The 18,599-nt window shown below is 44.3% G+C and overlaps 1 protein-coding gene across 4 annotated transcripts in view; it reads left to right on the forward strand.

Annotated features, from left to right (window-relative positions):
- Positions 1–202: 202 nt before the first annotated feature.
- Positions 203–18,599, forward strand: part of IL17RC (interleukin 17 receptor C) — a 141,971-nt gene continuing 123,574 nt past the window's right edge. For 3 of the 4 annotated variants that reach the window (XM_068251499.1, XM_068251500.1, XM_068251501.1), the window contains exon 1: positions 203–661. In XM_068251499.1, coding sequence (XP_068107600.1) covers positions 542–661 — 120 coding nt within the window. In that variant the 5' untranslated portion in view covers positions 203–541. Of the gene's footprint in view, positions 662–9,170; positions 9,249–18,599 lie in introns of those variants that run through there. The other variant, XM_068251502.1, reaches the window with a different exon arrangement.

The following is an 18,599-nucleotide window of genomic DNA, read 5'->3' on the forward strand; positions in this document are numbered from 1 at the left end:
GCCTGACTCTGGGGGTCTCAGATGAGAGATGATTGATGTGGAGCCCCAGACTAATGATGATATCCCAGCCAGAGAATGCTGAGTAGTGTGACAGGAATCTGAGAGTATCAGCGAGGCGAGAGTTATGCTGTCCTGGTAGCGGGAGGTGGATCTCCTCCCAGCTGGGTGTGGACTTTCAAATTCACACACGGGTCACCCACGCAGGAACCGGGAACTGATCACCTCCACTAGTCTGCCTGTGCCAGTGGATCGGGAAGGACAGCCAGCAGCCCAGCAGCACCTGACACCCCCCCTGCCGGTACCGGGGACTCCATTGGATCTATCAGGAGTGACAGGCAGCCCCCCTCCTCCCACCCAGGGGGACAGCGCTGTCCCCTCCCGCCTCCGCTACAAACTTTTCCCTGACTTTCACAACTTTACTTACAACTTTTCTCGTGGTTGCAGCGCTGTCACCTCAGCCTACAGGGAGAAACTGAAACCTGCTTTGGGGATTGTTCTACCCTCCTCCATAGGGTGACCTGTACTGGCAGCTGAGGTGACCATGGCACAGTTGGCACTCCCTCTGCTGTGCCTGGCACTGGGGACTCTCTATGGACTCTCCCAGGGCAGCCTGCCACTCAGGACCCTCCCAGAGGATGTGCAGCAGGTCAGCTGCACTGGGGTAAGTGATTATTATTATTTAGTATTTATATAGCGCCGACATCTTCCACAGCGCTGTACAGAGGATATTGTCTAGTCACATAACTGTCCCTCAGAGGGGCTCACAGTCTACCCTAGTTATGTGTCTATTGTATGTATTGAGTAGTGTATGTATGGTACAGTAGCAGGGGCGTAGCAATAGGGGGTGCAGAGGTAGCGACCGCATCGGGGCCCTTGGGCCAGAGGGGCCCCGAAGGGTCCACCCTTCATCACAGTATTAGCTCTCTGTTGGTCCTGTGCTGGTAATAATCACTTTTATAGATGCTTTGAATAGTAGTAATCCTTAAAACACTGTTCCCCATCTCCTTCTTGCAACTCTGACTCTGTGGTTGTCTTTGGCAGGTTTTGGTGCGCCAAATCAATTGGGGGGGGGGGGGGGGGGGGTGTCATGTAAAACTTGCACCGGGGCCCACAGCTCCTTAGCTACGCCACTGTACAGTTAGGAAAATTTTAGGGGGAAGCCAAATAATTTATCTATGTTTTTGGGATGTGGGGGAAACCAAAATGCCCAGAGGAAACCCACACAGACATGGGGAGATCATACAAACTTCATACAGATTGTGCCCTGGCTGGGATTCCGACCCGGGACCCAGCGCTGCAAGGCGAGAGCACTTAGGGCCTGAGCCCACTGACGCAGTTGTGTCCGCTTTTCAGTTACACATCAATGTTACAGATGCTGAAAAGCGGACACAACTGCGTTAGTGGGCTCAGGCCCTAACCACTACTCCACCTTGCTGCCTATGAGTGATGTCTACCGGTGAGCAAAACCCCTCTAAACTTCCTAGGGCAATCCTTGCTTGTCTCCTATCTGGAATTACTCGCAGATAGTCTTATATCTTGTAAGGACATGGTTGGGCTTTACAAATTTGTAGTAATAAAATAAAGGGTTAAATAGCATGAGTCAAAAGCCCTTAATTTAAATTAGTAAAAGCAGTAAAGTGTTGTACCGTGTTAGCCATGAGTAAAAGCAAGAAGTTTTGAATCAGGATGATACCATTTATTGGCTAACTTAGAGATGAGACTAACACAAGAAACTAAGTTTATACATTGGTTCAAAACTGTACAAGATGGTTTAAACAAGGACTCCAACTTCTTGTGCTGGTACGATGGGTTTTAAATGCCACAGTTCTTTTAATTTTAATTTTTCTATCTTTTCATTCATTTTTGTGCCATATGCTGTGTAAGATGGAATTCACTGTCACTATTCATTTTATTTGCTTTCAGGTGCTGGCTTTAAATGCCACAATTCTCTTAAGCTTAGAATTAATGGTGCATGTAACCAGGCCAGTTACCATTTGAATTCGGAATTTACGATGTCTCTTCATCACCAGAGTCTGCTTTATGTCATGTTGAGGATTCTATTGATCTTATCAGTTTAGATAGGATGCCTGGGAAAGCCTCCTCAGTAACAGTTAAGGCATCTAATTACATTTATGTTTGCTAAAGAATGTTTCTCCTCTGTATGTCAGTGTATATAAGCTGTGTTTTTCAGTTCTGGTCAGGAACCAGTCCGACGAAGGCTTTTTATAAGTCGAAAGCTCACTGTTTATCCATCTCTAAGTTAGCCAATAAATGGTATCATCCTGATTCAAAACTTCTTGCTTTTAAATTAGTAAAAATGACATGTACAATGGCGAAATAGCAATATCCACATGAATGTCTTGTAAAAAATGCACCATAAAGCTACATATTTTACCTGAATTGCTTTGCCTGTCGGGCAATCCACATCAGTACACCTGGAAGCTGTTCTGCTGTGGTCCATTGGGGGCGCTGCCCTCTGTTGTGCATTCTGGGAGGCATTTAACGATACAAACCTGTGGCCGATCGATCGTCCTGCTAACCAATCAGATCGATGGGATTTATTAAAAAAATGTATTGATTCCTCTAATGTGATCAGATTTTGATGGTTTGTGGAAATTCTGCTGTTCATGAGCATGACCAATTGATTCCGATCAATCATTGCGGCGATCGTAAACGATTGATCAGGTTCAGGATTGCATAGTTAATGGACACTTTAATGAGGTCATCGGATTATTAATGCAGTGCAATGTGGTGGAAGATCAACAAATTGCTGTCGACTTACCACTGCTCCTCCGCCGCTGTCCCCAATTAATCATGTTTTCCTGTTTTTACGTCTAGTAAAAGGGACACCAGGTCAGTTGATAAAATATTAGTTTATTTATCGATATTGTACTACTTCATCCATGTAGTAAAATACCGGTAATATTTACTGATATTTTACTATGAGCTAACCTCTCCCTAGTCTCAAAAGAACCCTCCCCAGTACACACACACACACACACACACACACGCGTACACTCAGAAACACACACGCGCACACTCAGAAACACACACGCGCACACACACACACACACACACACACACACGTACACACACAGAAACACACAGACACGTAGAAACACACACACACACGTACACACAGAAACGCACATGTACACACATGCACACAGAAACACACACACACACACACACACACACACACACACACACGCACACAGAAACACACACACACACCTACACACACGCACACACACACCCAGTGGTGCCAGCCTAACATCCCCCCTGGTGGTGCCTAATTTTATGCATGGTACACACCATGCAATTTCCCGTCAGATTGATGTGTCAAATCAATAATTTCCGAAAGGTTCAATCTGATTTCTGAACGTTGTTCTGATCGATTTTCCAATCACTTATACATGAAATCAATCAGAAAAATTACCAGAAATCAGATCGAACCTGCCAGAAATTTCGACCCATCGATTTGACAGTAAATTGCATGATGGTGCCTAACCTTAACCCCCCCAGTGGTGCCTAACCTTAAACTAGCCCCCCCCCCCCCAGTGGTGCCTAACCTTAAACTAGCCCTGCGCTGTCTCTGAACGATCCTCCGGTCCCCAGCAGCTAGCTAGTTTCATTTTAGGTGGACCTGGCCGCGTGTCCTGCGCAATCCATGGTGACAGGAGCGCGATCGAGTGTCGCGCGCGGCCATGGACACACAGGTGCACTGGCCAGTCGCCTAAAATGAAACTAGCTGGCTGCTGGGGACCGGAGGATCGTTCAGAGACAGCGCAGGGCTAGTGGAAGCCCCAGGTAAGTAAAACTTTTTTTCCTCTTGGTTAAGGTTCACTTTAACTCTCCCGGTGGTGCTTAACCTTAAACACCCCCCCCCTCCCTACCGGTGGCTAACCCCGTTTTGTTTGTGTAATATAAATTACTATAAGATTCTTTGTGGTTTTATGTAGAATAGAATTTAAAAGACTGACAATTGAGGAGTAAAAACATAAACATGTATTTATATATACCGTAAGTTTAAGTGAGTTTTTTTAAAAACAATAAATTATAACAGGATGCTGCTCGTTGTGCTGCAAAAAGTTGAAATGTGATCGTTTTTTTCTGATAAAGTACAGGGAACAGTTTTAGAAACAATTTTTTGTTAAATAATGGGTTATTGTAATCAATAAAGTTGGAAATGAAAGGTAAAGATAACAAGCGATATAGTTGTTTTATATTTACGCAGTGAGCTTTTGAGACACTTGGCGCCAATAGAGAAAATATTTGCATTGATGTGAATGGGGAGCCCTTTTTAATAGGCGCCATTATTCGTTTCTCCCAATATCACAGCTATGACACCTTTATTGAAGCCAGATCAGCCGTAAGGAAAATGATTAGACTAAAGGTGGCCACTAACGATCCAATTTCTAGCGAAAAATCGTTCGAGCGATTAGATAATTCTGATCGGAAGAAAAATTGTTCGCTACACCATCATCGAACCAATCTTTGCTTCATATCTATCTCAACCAACAAGAAAATCCAAATTTTGGTTTGACCAAAATCCTATCGGACGACTATTTTTTATAACTGTTTGTAATCGATTGTGCCTATCAACAGAGATTATTTACAACCAATCTGATTAGAATTTCTGATTGCTCGAAACGATTTTTCGCTTGAAATCGGACCGTTAGTGGCCAGCTTAAGTGGTCTGACAAAGGATCACAAAAAAACTGTCCATGTTAGCTTGTGAAAGTAAGACGTTAAATTGTATCTCCTCCTTTGAAAATATCGGCGTTAACAGAGAACTCCTAAAAGTACTATTACATTGAGCACTGAATAACAATCAAATATTTTATGTTTACCTTTTATATAAAAAAAATCCCTGTTTTAGCTTTAATAGTCTTTTTATACTGTAAATTAACCAAATCATTCCTTTAGAATGAGTCAGAACTGTGAGAACTGTGATTCGACAGACAAACTGATTGTTCAATAAAACTTTTATGATATCAGTCACGCTGAAAAACAACAGGATGGTTGGGTTCTGACTGAAAGAAATTGCTTATTGCAATACATCAGGAGGTCTGGAGACACCTACTACACGCACTCAGGGCTCAGCCACACTATAAGCGCTTTTCTGAGCGCTTTGTGATTGATTAGCACTTTCTGAGCGCTTTTTAGAAAATCACAGCCATTCACTTTTATTAAAATCGCGGTAAAAATAACTGCGAACGTGAAAAAAAGCGCAGATTTTTACGCAATTTTTACAGGGCTGTGGAGTCGGAGCAATTTTGGGTGCCTGGAGTTGGAGTCGGGAAAAAATGCACCGACTCCGACTCCTAATGATATTGTAACTGTAATTAAAATAGAAAATATGATAAAATGTTCTATTTCTCACATAATAGTCATTAAAAATAATGTATATATACAGTAATAGCTGTGCTTAGTCCACAAAAATGAAATAAACCAATCAAAATTAGTTACTTGTGCTGCTTCAATAAAGCAGTCCCCGTATTTTTAAAGTCAGATATACACATCTGATTGTGACTGTATATATGTGTACAAAGGAATCTCTTATATAACATGTATTCTGTAAGTATAAAGCCTGATGTGTAGCTGTGTCACTAATAGAGATGGTCAATGAGATGTAAATAATTCTGCGTTGATTCTGATTTATGAAAATGTATGCACTCTTTGCTCATGAAATCCAATAATTTGATATGTTGTTAAAATTTGGTTTGGTGACTACAAATTAAATGGTACCTGAGACGGATGAAAAGTAAAGTTTTATACATACCTGGGGCTTCCTCCAGCCCCCTTCAGGCCAATCAGTCCCTCGCTATCCTCCGCCACCTGAATCTTCTGCTATGAGTCCTGGTAATTCAGCCAGTCAGCGCAGTCCGGCCACGTGCCACTCCTACAGCCAGGAGCATTCTGCACCTGCGTAATAGTGCTGCGCAGGTGTAGTACGCTCCCGGCGGTGGAGTGTGTGCATGCGCACTACGCCCGACTGGCTCAAGTACCTGGACTCATAGCAGAAGATCCAGGTGGCGAAGGAGGACAGCGAGGGACTGATTAGCCTGAAGGGGGCTGGAGGAAGCCCCATGTATGTATAAAACTTTAATTTCATCTGTCTCAGATTTACTTTGTTACACAGTAGTACTATACTCTACATATGCGCTCCCCACAGAGCTTCAGGGAATCCACTGAGAATGTTGTGCACATTGAACACAGAGGTGTTGTCTATCACCCATAAACCTGGTTCAGATTGTGCATGAAGAATGTGTAATAGAGGAAGAATCTCCTCATTCTCCTGCAGAGTACCTGCACATCACTCTTACATGTACCCACAGTTACATTGCCTAGGGCCTGATAGATGTTCTTTGTTCCGGTCTGTACCTTTTACAAGTACTCTTACCAAGGACTAGTTTTAGTCTAAAGGGAATAAATATAGTAGTCTACATATCCTTCTCACTTCAGTTGTCTTGTAAAATTCCTAAGCGTTGGCAGTTAAGAGACGAATTTCACGTTACATGCTGTTTATCAACAAAATTGTAATATGCAAATTAGAGGAGTCGGAGTCAAGGAGTCGGAGTCGGTGGATTTTTGGACCGACTCCACAGCCCTGAATTTTTACCGCGATTTTAATGAAAGTGAATGGGAGTGATTTTTAAAAAGCGCTCAGAAAGCTCTAATCCAGGCATGGGCAAACTTGGCCCTCCAGCTGTTAAGGAACTACAAATCCCACGATGCATTGCAGGAGTCTGACAGCCACAGTCATGACTCATAAAGGCAAATGCATTGTGGGACTTGTAGTTCCGTAACAGCTGGAGGGCCGCTGAGTTTGCCCATGCCTGCTCTAATCAATCACAAGCGCTCAGAAAAGTGCTTGTAGTGTAGCTCAGCCTGGAACCCACTAGGAGTTTTTTTTTAACAAATAAACTTTATTATACTCACCAGGTGTCTGGATTTCTGACTTCCGCCCCTAGAGGAAGAGATCATAGTTGCTTCTCTAGGACCAATCAGGGAAGCGCCTGTGCCCTTTTCTGCTAGGGGGCGGGGCTAAGGTCAGAAGCTGGATATCGGGACACCTGGTAAGAATAAATAATTTAAATTTAAAAACGTTCACCCCAAATCTTCTATACACAGCATTGAACGCTCAAAATGCTGCATGTCCTGTGAAAGCTCTTAACCCTAATCGCAATCCAAGTAGTGGGTTCAGACCCATTTAGATACATTGGCAAAGCGTTTTTGGGAAACCTATTTTGCTGCAAAAGGCCACAAAAGTAATGAAAGTCTTTGGAGACTTTTACAGCGCAAGGGCTGCAGCAAGTTACCATACTCCTTCTATGGAGCCTATCTCTATGGACATAGACTATGTCTGAGTCTATGGGTGACGCACTATGTGTGAATGACGAAGCACGATGCGGCGCTCATGCGAGGACCGACTGGAATCCCAATGACGTACTTCCTGCCTAGCAGGAAGTATGTCACTGAGGTGGGGGTTGCTATGCATATGACCCTGTTGGAGCATTCTGTCGCAGGGCCATATGTTTGTAATTGTTTGCGTTGCTGTGGGATGCGGCAGGAGTATTGCATTCCCATTGCAACACACAAAAAAAATGTGTGTAAAACCGGCCTTAAATAAAATTCGATTGGGAGTAGCAGAAGTTTCTGCACACATTTTCAGATGATTGAGTGGGGCAGAATAGATTGTCAATTTAGAGCCACCATATTTTTAGGAATATAAAATGCACCTTTTCTCTCTAAAAATGGAGAAAAAAAGTCCCTGCGTCTTATATTCCAAAGACAGGCCCTGCCTTATCCCCCTGTGTGGTCCCCCGGCCCTCCGCTGGTCTCCTTTGTTCCCGTGTGTAAAATAAATTAGCGGCAGCGCAGCTCACTTCACCAGCGATTCCAGCCACAATCAGCAGACCTCTCCTCTCCCACAAGGCTTCCCCTAGTCAAGGCTTCTGCTGATGACGTGATCAGCAGAAGCTGTCACTAGGGGAAGCTGTGTGGGAGAGGAGAGGTCTGCTGATCGCCGCCGGAATCCATGGATCAGGTGAGCCGGTGCTCCGCTAATTGATTTGATTTTACAAAAAGGAGTGAAGGAGACCAGCAGGGGAGACGAGGGGATACAGGTGGACAGGAGCGGGAGACACCGAGAACAAGAGGGGACAGGAGGGAATACACAGGAGAACAAGCAGGGACACAGGCGGACAGGAGGGAATACACAGGGGAACAAGAGGGGACACAGGCGGACAGGAGGGAATACACAGGGGAACAAGAGGGGACACAGGTGGACAGGAGGGAATACACAGGGGAACAAGCGGGGGACACAGGCGGACAGGAAGGCACACAGGTGGATGCACAGGAGGGACAAAGGGAGACCACAGGACCACACAAGGGAACTAGAAGGGGACGCACAGGGGCAACTGAGGACACAGGGACATACAGGGGGAATGGAGGAGGGCACAGGGGAACAGAAGGGGATACAGGAGGACAATGATTGGGGGAGAACATCTACAAGACGGTCCTGGAACATGGACGCACCAGGTTTAGTATATATTTATTTTTCCCTGGTTTTTGCCCTCTAAACTTACAGTATGTGCGTCTTATATTCCGAAAAAGACAGTAATACTGTATGCAAATTTTTCAGAGTTTTCTATCATTTTCTTTTTTAATCATTGGGGAGAAATGTAACACAGGTGTGTAAATACATTGGTCAGTTTTTCAAAAGTTACAATCAATCAGAAAATGTGTTATTGTACTTCTCTTATTAAAAAGAAATTTGAGAAATAGTATTGTGTGTGGCCACCTTTACATGATTATGTATTGTTTCTGTTCAATTCCATGGTTAAAGGACCACTATCGAGATAACCTTAAAATACATGTAAACACATACAAATAAGAAGTATTTTTCTTCCAGAGTAAATTGAGCCATAAATTACTTTTCTCCTATGTTACTGTCACTCACAGTAGGCAGTAGAAATCTGACATTACCAACAGGTTTTAGACTAGTCCATCTCTTCAAGGGGAATTCTCAGCTAGGCTCTTTATACAGACATTCCCTAAAAAAGATTTATACAAATATACTAGCCAGCTTCCCTGCCCACTGCACACTTTATTTGGCAGTTAGGATAGAGCAACTGCCATTCACTAAGTGCTTTTGAAAATAAACAAAACCCTGAGAATCCCCTATGAGGAGATGGGCTAGTCGAAAACCTGTCGGTAATGTCAGATTTCTACTACCTACTGTAAGTGACAGCAACATGGGGGAAAAGTAAATTATGGCTCATTTTACACTGGAAGAAATGTACGTCTTATTTGTATATGTTTACATGTATTTGCAATTAGACGATTTTCGCAATATTGTTCCTTTAAGTAACCACCTTCCAGGCTTGAGATCATTGGACAGAAGGGTTGAAGCATTAACTGCCATGACAAACGCCAGCATTGCTACGGTAACACGCATTACTTCATGGATTAAGATTAAAGAGACTCTGTAACATGAAAAAGATCCCCTGGGGGGTACTCACCTCGGGTGGGGGAAGCCTCCGGATCCTAATGAGGCTTCCCACGCCGTCCTCTGTCCCACGGGGGTCTCGCTGCAGCCCTCTGAACAGCCGGCGACAGAGCCGACTGTAGCTTCAATATTTACCTTTGCAGGCTCCAGCGGGGGCGCTGTGGCTGCTTTCCGCTCCGAACTACACGGAAATACCCGATCTCAGTCGGGTCCGCTCTACTGCGCTGGCGCCGGAAACTTGCGCCTGCACAGTAGAGCAGACCCGACGGCGATCGGGTATTTCCGTGTAGTTCGGAGCCGACAGCCGTCAGAGCGCCTGCGCAGGAGCCGGGAAGGTAAATATTGACGTCACCGCTGCACGGAGGGCTGCAGCGAGACCCCCGTGGGACACAGGACGGCGTGGAAAGCCTCATTAGGATCCGGAGGCTTCCCCCACCCGAGGTGAGTACCCCCCAGGGGATCTTTTGACGTTACAGATCCTCAAGCGTTTCTATAGTAATGCACATTACAGAAGTGATGTAACGCACATTACCGTAGCAACGCTCCCGATAATCAGGTACCGGCGGTTGTGCTTATTGCGCAACACGAGGTACACTACTGGCTGTAGTAACGGTACTATTCCCTGTGCTCGTTGCGCATAGCAATATTACCAGGGGTTAATGCATCAACCTCTATATGTGCTATTGAAGTTATGTGCGCACACTTCTAAAGCTACATGTGCATACACTGTTATTATTTACCGTATATAGCGCCAGCATCTTCCGTAGTGCTGCACGTAGTACAAAACAAATTTGGGGAAGATACATGAAGTGATTGTATCAGGTGATTGTTTACCTCCCTGTTACTGTATAGACCTGCAGCTCAACTAGTGCACTGCTGAACAGGAGATGGCTGATATCACAAAAACTTGCATGCAAAGTCGACTGTCACCCAATCACAAATACCCAGTACTTCTTTTGGTTGAGAAAGTCCAATAAGTGTACGTAGGGCTTAGGGGACAATGCTGACTGTGTGAAGGGGGAAGAATGAAAAGGGCCGTTATGAATAATAATAGGCCCTACATGGAATTGTGGCAACCTGGGACATAAGTTTAGGGGGCTATGTGTTTTTTCCTCTGTGAGGTAGCAGGGAATCTGATTGGCTGATGGATTCTGCATAGAGGTGGTGTTCTGACCCGGGCACTGATTGGTCGCTACAGGTGTGTGGAGAAATCTGCCAGGTGTTGCTGGGGTTATACATTGTTGCAACAACCAATGGCAGCTAAGTTGAGTGTATTTAAGACAGGTCCGTAGGCAGGTTAGCTGCCTTTGTTCCTGAGCGGTCTGGGCAAGCTCCCCTCCCGCCACTCCCTGAAGATATAATAGACTTCGTCGTGGTCAAGTCTTTATTGGTGAAACATCACGTTGAAGGCGTGGATGAGGATTGCAGTTGGGGTCCTTCCGGAGTTATTTCGGTTTCAGTTGGTTCGAACCGTAATGGTGGACCATATAATGAGTGGTTTTTATGTTCATTTAATAAAGTTATCTTTTATTGAATTTATTTGGACCTCAACTAGTTAGCAAAAAGTATCCAATAAAGATGGCCACGGCCTTTAACCTCCAGCCTGGGGTGTCAAGGTGTGTTTATTTACATATTATGTTATTAAGTTATTTAGTTATATTTGTATATTCAATCAAGTGTTGCCTACAATTCCAATGTGGGGAGGTCCTGAGGAGTCTTTGAGGAAATATGAAATGAAGTAGATACAGTGAAGGCATAAGAGTTTCACCTGTGCTGTAAATATGTCACATTGTGTTGTCTGCCCATTCCAGAGCGGTTAGTAGTATGCAAAGCTCCTGTTTCTAATCACAGTGATTTGGAGCACATTATTGCATTGTGGTCACTACCGGTTAAGCAGGAAAATTTGACTCCATTTATCTGATAACTTTAATGTTTTTATGGAGGCGGCACGGTGTATTGACGAGACATCTGGCCTTTCAGCACTTTACAGAGTACATAATCATGTCACTGACAGTCCTCAGAGGAGCTCACATTCTAATCCCTACCATAGTCATAGTCTAATGTCTGTCCATATTATTATTATGTATTTATATAGCACTGACATCTTCTACAGCACTTTACAGCAGGGCTGTGGAGTCGGTCCAAAAATCCACCGACTCCGACTCCGACTCCTCAGTTTAGGATTCCACCTACTCCGACTCCGACTCCGACTCCACGACTCCGACTCCTCTAATTTGCATATTACAATTTTGTTGATTAAAAGTATGGAACATGAAATTCGTCTCTTAACTGCCACGCTTAGGAATTTTACAAGACAACTGAAGTGAGAAGGATATGTAGACTACTATATTTATTCCCTTTAGACTAAAACTAGTCCTTAGTAATAGTACTTGTAAAAGGTACAAACCGGAACAAAGAACATCTATCAGGCCCTAGGCAATGTAAGTGTGGGTACATGTAAGAATGATGTGCAGGTACTCTGCAGGGGAATGAGGAGATTGTAAACAGACAACAGCTCTGTGTTCAATGTGCACAGCATTCTCAGTGGATTCCCTGCAGCTCTGTGAGGAGTGCATATGTAGAGTATAGTACTACTGTGTAACAAAGTAAACCTGAGACAGATGAAATTAAAGTTTTATACATACCTGGGGCTTCCTCCAGCCGCCTTCAGGATAATCAGTCCCTCGTTGTCCTCCTCCACCACCTGGATCTTCTGCTATGAGTCCAGGTACTTGAGCCAGTCTGGCGTAGTGCGCATGAACACACTCCACCGCTAGGAGCATACTACACCTGTGCAGCACTATTGCGCAGGTGCAGAATGTTCCTGGCTGGGGGAGTGGCATGCGGCCGGACTGCGCTGACTGGCTGAATTACCAGGACTCATAGCAGAAGATCCGGGTGGTGGAGGACAGCGAGGGACTGATTAGCCTGAAGGGGGCTGGAGGAAGCCCCAGGTATGTATAAAACTTTACTTTTCATCCGTCTCAGGTACCCTTTAATTTGTAGTCACCAAACCAAATTTTACATATCAAATTATTTGATTTCATCAGCAAAGGGAGTGCATACATTTGCATAAATCAGCATCAGTGCAGAATTATTTCCATCTCATTGACCATCTCTATTAGTGACACAGCTACACATCAGGCTTTATTCTTACAGCATAGATGTTATTTAGTATATATAAGAGATTCCTGTGTACGCATCATATATACAGTCACAATCAGATATGTATATCTGACCTTAAAAATACGGGGACTGCTTTATTGAAGCAGCACAAGTAACTAATTTTGATTGGTTTGTTTCATTTTTGTGGACTAAGCACAGCTATTACTGTATATATACATTATTTTTAATGACTATTATCTGAGAAATAGAACATTTTATCATATTTTCTATTTTAATTACAGTTACAAATTCATTAGGAGTCGGAGTCGGTGCATTTTTCAGGGCTGTGGAGTCGGTCCAAAAATCCACCGACTCCGACTCCTCAGTTTAGGATTCCACCTACTCCGACTCCGACTCCACGACTCCGACTCCTCTAATTTGCATATTACAATTTTGTTGATTAAAAGTATGGAACATGAAATTCGTCTCTTAACTGCCACGCTTAGGAATTTTACAAGACAACTGAAGTGAGAAGGATATGTAGACTACTATATTTATTCCCTTTAGACTAAAACTAGTCCTTAGTAATAGTACTTGTAAAAGGTACAAACCGGAACAAAGAACATCTATCAGGCCCTAGGCAATGTAAGTGTGGGTACATGTAAGAATGATGTGCAGGTACTCTGCAGGGGAATGAGGAGATTGTAAACAGACAACAGCTCTGTGTTCAATGTGCACAGCATTCTCAGTGGATTCCCTGCAGCTCTGTGAGGAGTGCATATGTAGAGTATAGTACTACTGTGTAACAAAGTAAACCTGAGACAGATGAAATTAAAGTTTTATACATACCTGGGGCTTCCTCCAGCCGCCTTCAGGATAATCAGTCCCTCGTTGTCCTCCTCCACCACCTGGATCTTCTGCTATGAGTCCAGGTACTTGAGCCAGTCTGGCGTAGTGCGCATGAACACACTCCACCGCTAGGAGCATACTACACCTGTGCAGCACTATTGCGCAGGTGCAGAATGTTCCTGGCTGGGGGAGTGGCATGCGGCCGGACTGCGCTGACTGGCTGAATTACCAGGACTCATAGCAGAAGATCCGGGTGGTGGAGGACAGCGAGGGACTGATTAGCCTGAAGGGGGCTGGAGGAAGCCCCAGGTATGTATAAAACTTTACTTTTCATCCGTCTCAGGTACCCTTTAATTTGTAGTCACCAAACCAAATTTTACATATCAAATTATTTGATTTCATCAGCAAAGGGAGTGCATACATTTGCATAAATCAGCATCAGTGCAGAATTATTTCCATCTCATTGACCATCTTTATTAGTGACACAGCTACACATCAGGCTTTATTCTTACAGCATAGATGTTATTTAGTATATATAAGAGATTCCTGTGTACGCATCATATATACAGTCACAATCAGATATGTATATCTGACCTTAAAAATACGGGGACTGCTTTATTGAAGCAGCACAAGTAACTAATTTTGATTGGTTTATTTCATTTTTGTGGACTAAGCACAGCTATTACTGTATATATACATTATTTTTAATGACTATTATCTGAGAAATAGAACATTTTATCATATTTTCTATTTTAATTACAGTTACAAATTCATTAGGAGTCGGAGTCGGTGCATTTTTCCCCGACTCCGACTCCGACTCCAGGCACCCAAAATTGCCCGACTCCGACTCCACGACTCCGACTCCGACTCCACAGCCCTGGCATTTTTCTCCGACTCCGACTCCAGGCACCCAAAATTGCCCGACTCCACGACTCCGACTCCACGACTCCGACTCCACAGCCCTGCTTTACAGAGTACATAGTCATGTTACTGACTGTCCTCAGTGGAGCTCACAGTCTATTCCCTGGCATACTCATAGTCTTATGTCCTACCATAATATTATTATGTATTTATATAGCACTGACATCTTCTACAGCACTTTACAGAGTACATAGTCATGTTACTGACTGTCCTCAGTGGAGCTCACAGTCTATTCCCTGGCATACTCATAGTCTTATGTCCTACCATAATATTATTATGTATTTATATAGCACTGACATCTTCTGCAGCACTTTACAGAGTACATAGTCATGTCACTATCACAGAGGAGCTCATAATCTCATCCTTACCATAGTCATAGTCTAATGTCCTACCATATTTATATATGTACTGTACATTCCTGTGAATAAGACTACTTTTTAACCCTTGAAAATCTTCTGAAAAGTTGGGGGTCGTCTTATACGCCGGGTATCATCGATGCTGGGTGATATGCCCTATCTTGTTACCGTCTCTCAGATCACGCTGCTGAGGACTGTAGTGAAGCGGCGCAGACGCACATGTGAGATCTGAGAGGCAGTGAGGGAGGTAATTAGGATACAAGGGTGGGCCAGAAGGGTGAAAGAGTCGTATTTTATGGGCACAGCGCGATCTGTTCTTCGATACCGCTCTGATAAACAGGGAGAGCTGACCAATCTAAATAGTCAATTGACTATACACTGTTATATACGGGGTACCACATACAGTACAGCACCAGTATATGATTTTTTTTTATTTTAATTTTGTGTACGTTGGAAGAGGGGTAGTCTTATACGACGAGTATATCCCAAACTCTATATTTTAACTGAAAAAGTTTAGGGGTCGTCTTATACGCCCAGTCGTCTTATACGCCAGAATATACGAGTACGTATTTATATTCTACTGACATCTTCTGCAGCCTTTTACATACTCATACTCTTGTCAATGACCGCCCCGTAGGGGAACTCAGTCTAATCCCTACCATAGTCATGGCCTAATGCTCTACAATATTACTGTTATATATTTATATAGCGCTAACATCTGCACTTTGCAGAGTACACAGTCCAAAAAGTGGCCATTCATTGGCCAATAGAAATTGGATATGTGATCGTATTGTATAAGAGATTTTTGTCCATTAGTGGTCCCAAAACAATCATTTTCGATCGTTCATACGAAGAATCGTTCATAAGCGTTCGTTTCGGAAATTGTATCATTAGCCCTGCTGATCTATTTGGCTGCAGTAGTGTCTGAATCACACCAGAAACAAGCATGCAGCTAATATAGTCAGATCTGACAATAATGTCACAAACACCTAATCTGCTGTATGCTTGTTCAGGGGCTATGGCTAAAAGTATTAGAGGCAGAGGATTAGCAGGATAGCCAGGCAACTGGTATTGTTTAAAAGGAAATAAATATGACATCCTCCATATTCCTCCCACTTTAGATGTCCTTTAAAGTCTTGTACACACCTTCAGTCATGATTGGCCAATTTTACCACCAGGTAGTAGGAGGGCCAACATATTTTGAATGCTATAAACAGATTGTGCAGGTAAGCTGTCATAGTACACGGGCGTAACTAGAAATCACTGGGCCCCCCTGCGTAACTTTTTCTGCACAAATAAACTGAGAACCAATGTTATACAATTGGCCAGTACACACTTGAATGTGTTTTCCCCATGCAGAATAAAAACAGACAGCAGTGAAGCACTGCGGGCATTTCCTCTATCAATTACATTACTTCAGTGATAAAACATGCATGTTTTCATTCGTACAGACACACATGGTGTGCAGAAAGCGCATACAGAAAACCGTCAGACGAGTGCGCGCCCAGCCTCAGCTTATTACACACACTCTGTCCATCTCTGGTGGAGCAGAACTGGCTCTGCAGACTTCTCCAGCATCACTACAGTGCACAGCACTTGGGGAGGGGGTTGGAGAGGCTGGGGGTTGGGCATTGTACACAAGACACTGCTGCGCACTGAATAGGGACTGTCTACAAATCTTTGTCTACAAAACTTTGTATGATTCCTTATCAGTGCCTGAGCAGATGCAGTCACTAGAACACTTGTGCAAAGAGCAGAAAGTTTTTTTTTCTCCCGTGCCCTTAGTTGTCAGCCTGTCAAGACAGGGAAAAGAAACGTCTCCCCACATAGGGCCCCCTGCAGCTTCTGGGCCCCCCTGTGGCTGCATACCTTGCAGGGTCTATTGTTACGCCACTGATAGTACATACTGGTAAAATTGGTCAGCTATTTGTCAATCAGAATTGAAGGTTTGTACCAGGCTTTAGGAGTAGATGGGGGAGGATGATGCTCTTGTAGTAGCTGAGCCAGATTGAGCTTGCAGTTCAGATGTTTATTGCAGGTTACTTATGCTGGGTACACACGTTGCGATTTCCCGCTCGACTTGCGGGATCGACGGGATCGATTCGATTATTTCCAACATGTTCGATCGTGTTTCGATGGATACAGCCGTCGATTTTGCATATTAAGTATGCAAAATCGACGGCTCGATCGAACATGTTGGAAATAATCGAATCGATCCCGCAAATTGAGCGGGTCATCGCAACGTGTGTACCCAGCATTAGATGCCTGTGAAGCCCAATCATTTCCTGCAGCCTGCATGCTCTCCCTGGTCTGCGGCGCCTGTAAAGTGATGCCAGCGATCGTTGTGTAACCTCTGGTGGCCGGCCGTTGAACTGGTCTTATGAGACCTGCAGCATGTGTCAGCTGTTTGTTTGCTCTGTAAGAATCAATTGTGACTTTCTCTGCACAAACATCAGTTGTCAGGCATAGTGAAGGAGCAGCAGCCAAGTGCATTTAGTTCTTCTATTGAGAACTACTCTGGCTGTTTACATTGTAAATGTGTTGTGGACTCACTTCACCCAATAGAGGGATTAGCGGCAGGAATGTTTAATGTGACCGGTGTCCACAAAATACCATATTGGCTTGATGTTTATAGCGGACATGAGTCAGAACTTCCTCTCTGCTCTAAAAGATAAGCAACTGCATAATATTCTTTAAAGACAAACAGCTTTGTTACAGCTGATAGAAACAGTGCCGATTTATTGCAGGATTTGTATTTCCAGCTTTCATGGAAACAGACATATTATTAGCATCCTGTGCTTTCATATGAGCTTATCTGCCGTGGCAGTCAGGTGACATGGGAGAGATCAAATTACAACTTGTGATTAGTCACAGATGAGGGGGAATTAGACAGGCTAAACTCTCTAAATACATACAGGGTGTATTTCTCTCTGTTTTCCTTCTGTCCTGTGTAAGAGTTCAGGTCCACTTTAAGCCTTATCCAGGGCACAAATGTTTTCCCAAACATCATAAATTGAGATTAATTCACCTTTAAAGCACCTGTTTAACCACTTGCCGACTGCCCACTCATACCGCGCTTCGGCAGAGTGGCAGCTGCAGGACCAGCGACGCAGTTCTGCGTCGCCGGCTGCAGGCTAATTAATTGCGGCTCGCAGGCTAAATGTAAACACAAGCGGAAATAATCCGCTTTGTTTACATTGTACGGCGCTGCTACGCAGCAGCACCGTAAGGCAGATCGGCGATCCCCGGCCAATCAGCGGCCGGGGATCGCCGCCATGTGACAGGGGACGTCCTGTCACAGGCTGCACAGGATGGATAGCGTCCTGTGCAGCCCCGATCACCAGGGGGCCAGGTAGGAGAGGGGGAAGCGGAATTTCGCCGCGGAGGGGGGCTTTGAGGTGCCCCCCCCCCGCCAGCCACACGCAGGCAGGAGAGATCGGACCCCCCCAGCACATCATCCTCCTAGTGGGGAAAAAAGGGGGGTGATCTGATCTCTCTGCCTGGTGTTTGATCTGTGCTGGGGGCTGTAGAGCCCACCCAGCACAGATCACAGAATTCAACGCTGGTCCTTAAGGGGGGGTAAAGGCTGGGTCCTCAAGTGGTTAAGAACCCCCTTTCCCAGCTATTTGCAGCAGCAGAGACTCCCAGAGCCACAGGCTGATCTTCTTATTTAAGCAGACCTGAACGCAGAACTTCCTTTCCACTGTAAAAGATAAGCAACAGCATAATAACCTGTAAAGAAAAAAACATTTATTTGTTACAGCTGAAACAAATCCTGCAATGCATCTGCAGTGTGTCTACTTCCTGCTTTCATGGAAGCAGACATAGGGTAAAAGTGAGTCTGAAGAGAG

Source organism: Hyperolius riggenbachi, chromosome 9, assembly GCF_040937935.1.
Source record: "Hyperolius riggenbachi isolate aHypRig1 chromosome 9, aHypRig1.pri, whole genome shotgun sequence".
Lineage (NCBI taxonomy): Eukaryota > Metazoa > Chordata > Amphibia > Anura > Hyperoliidae > Hyperolius > Hyperolius riggenbachi.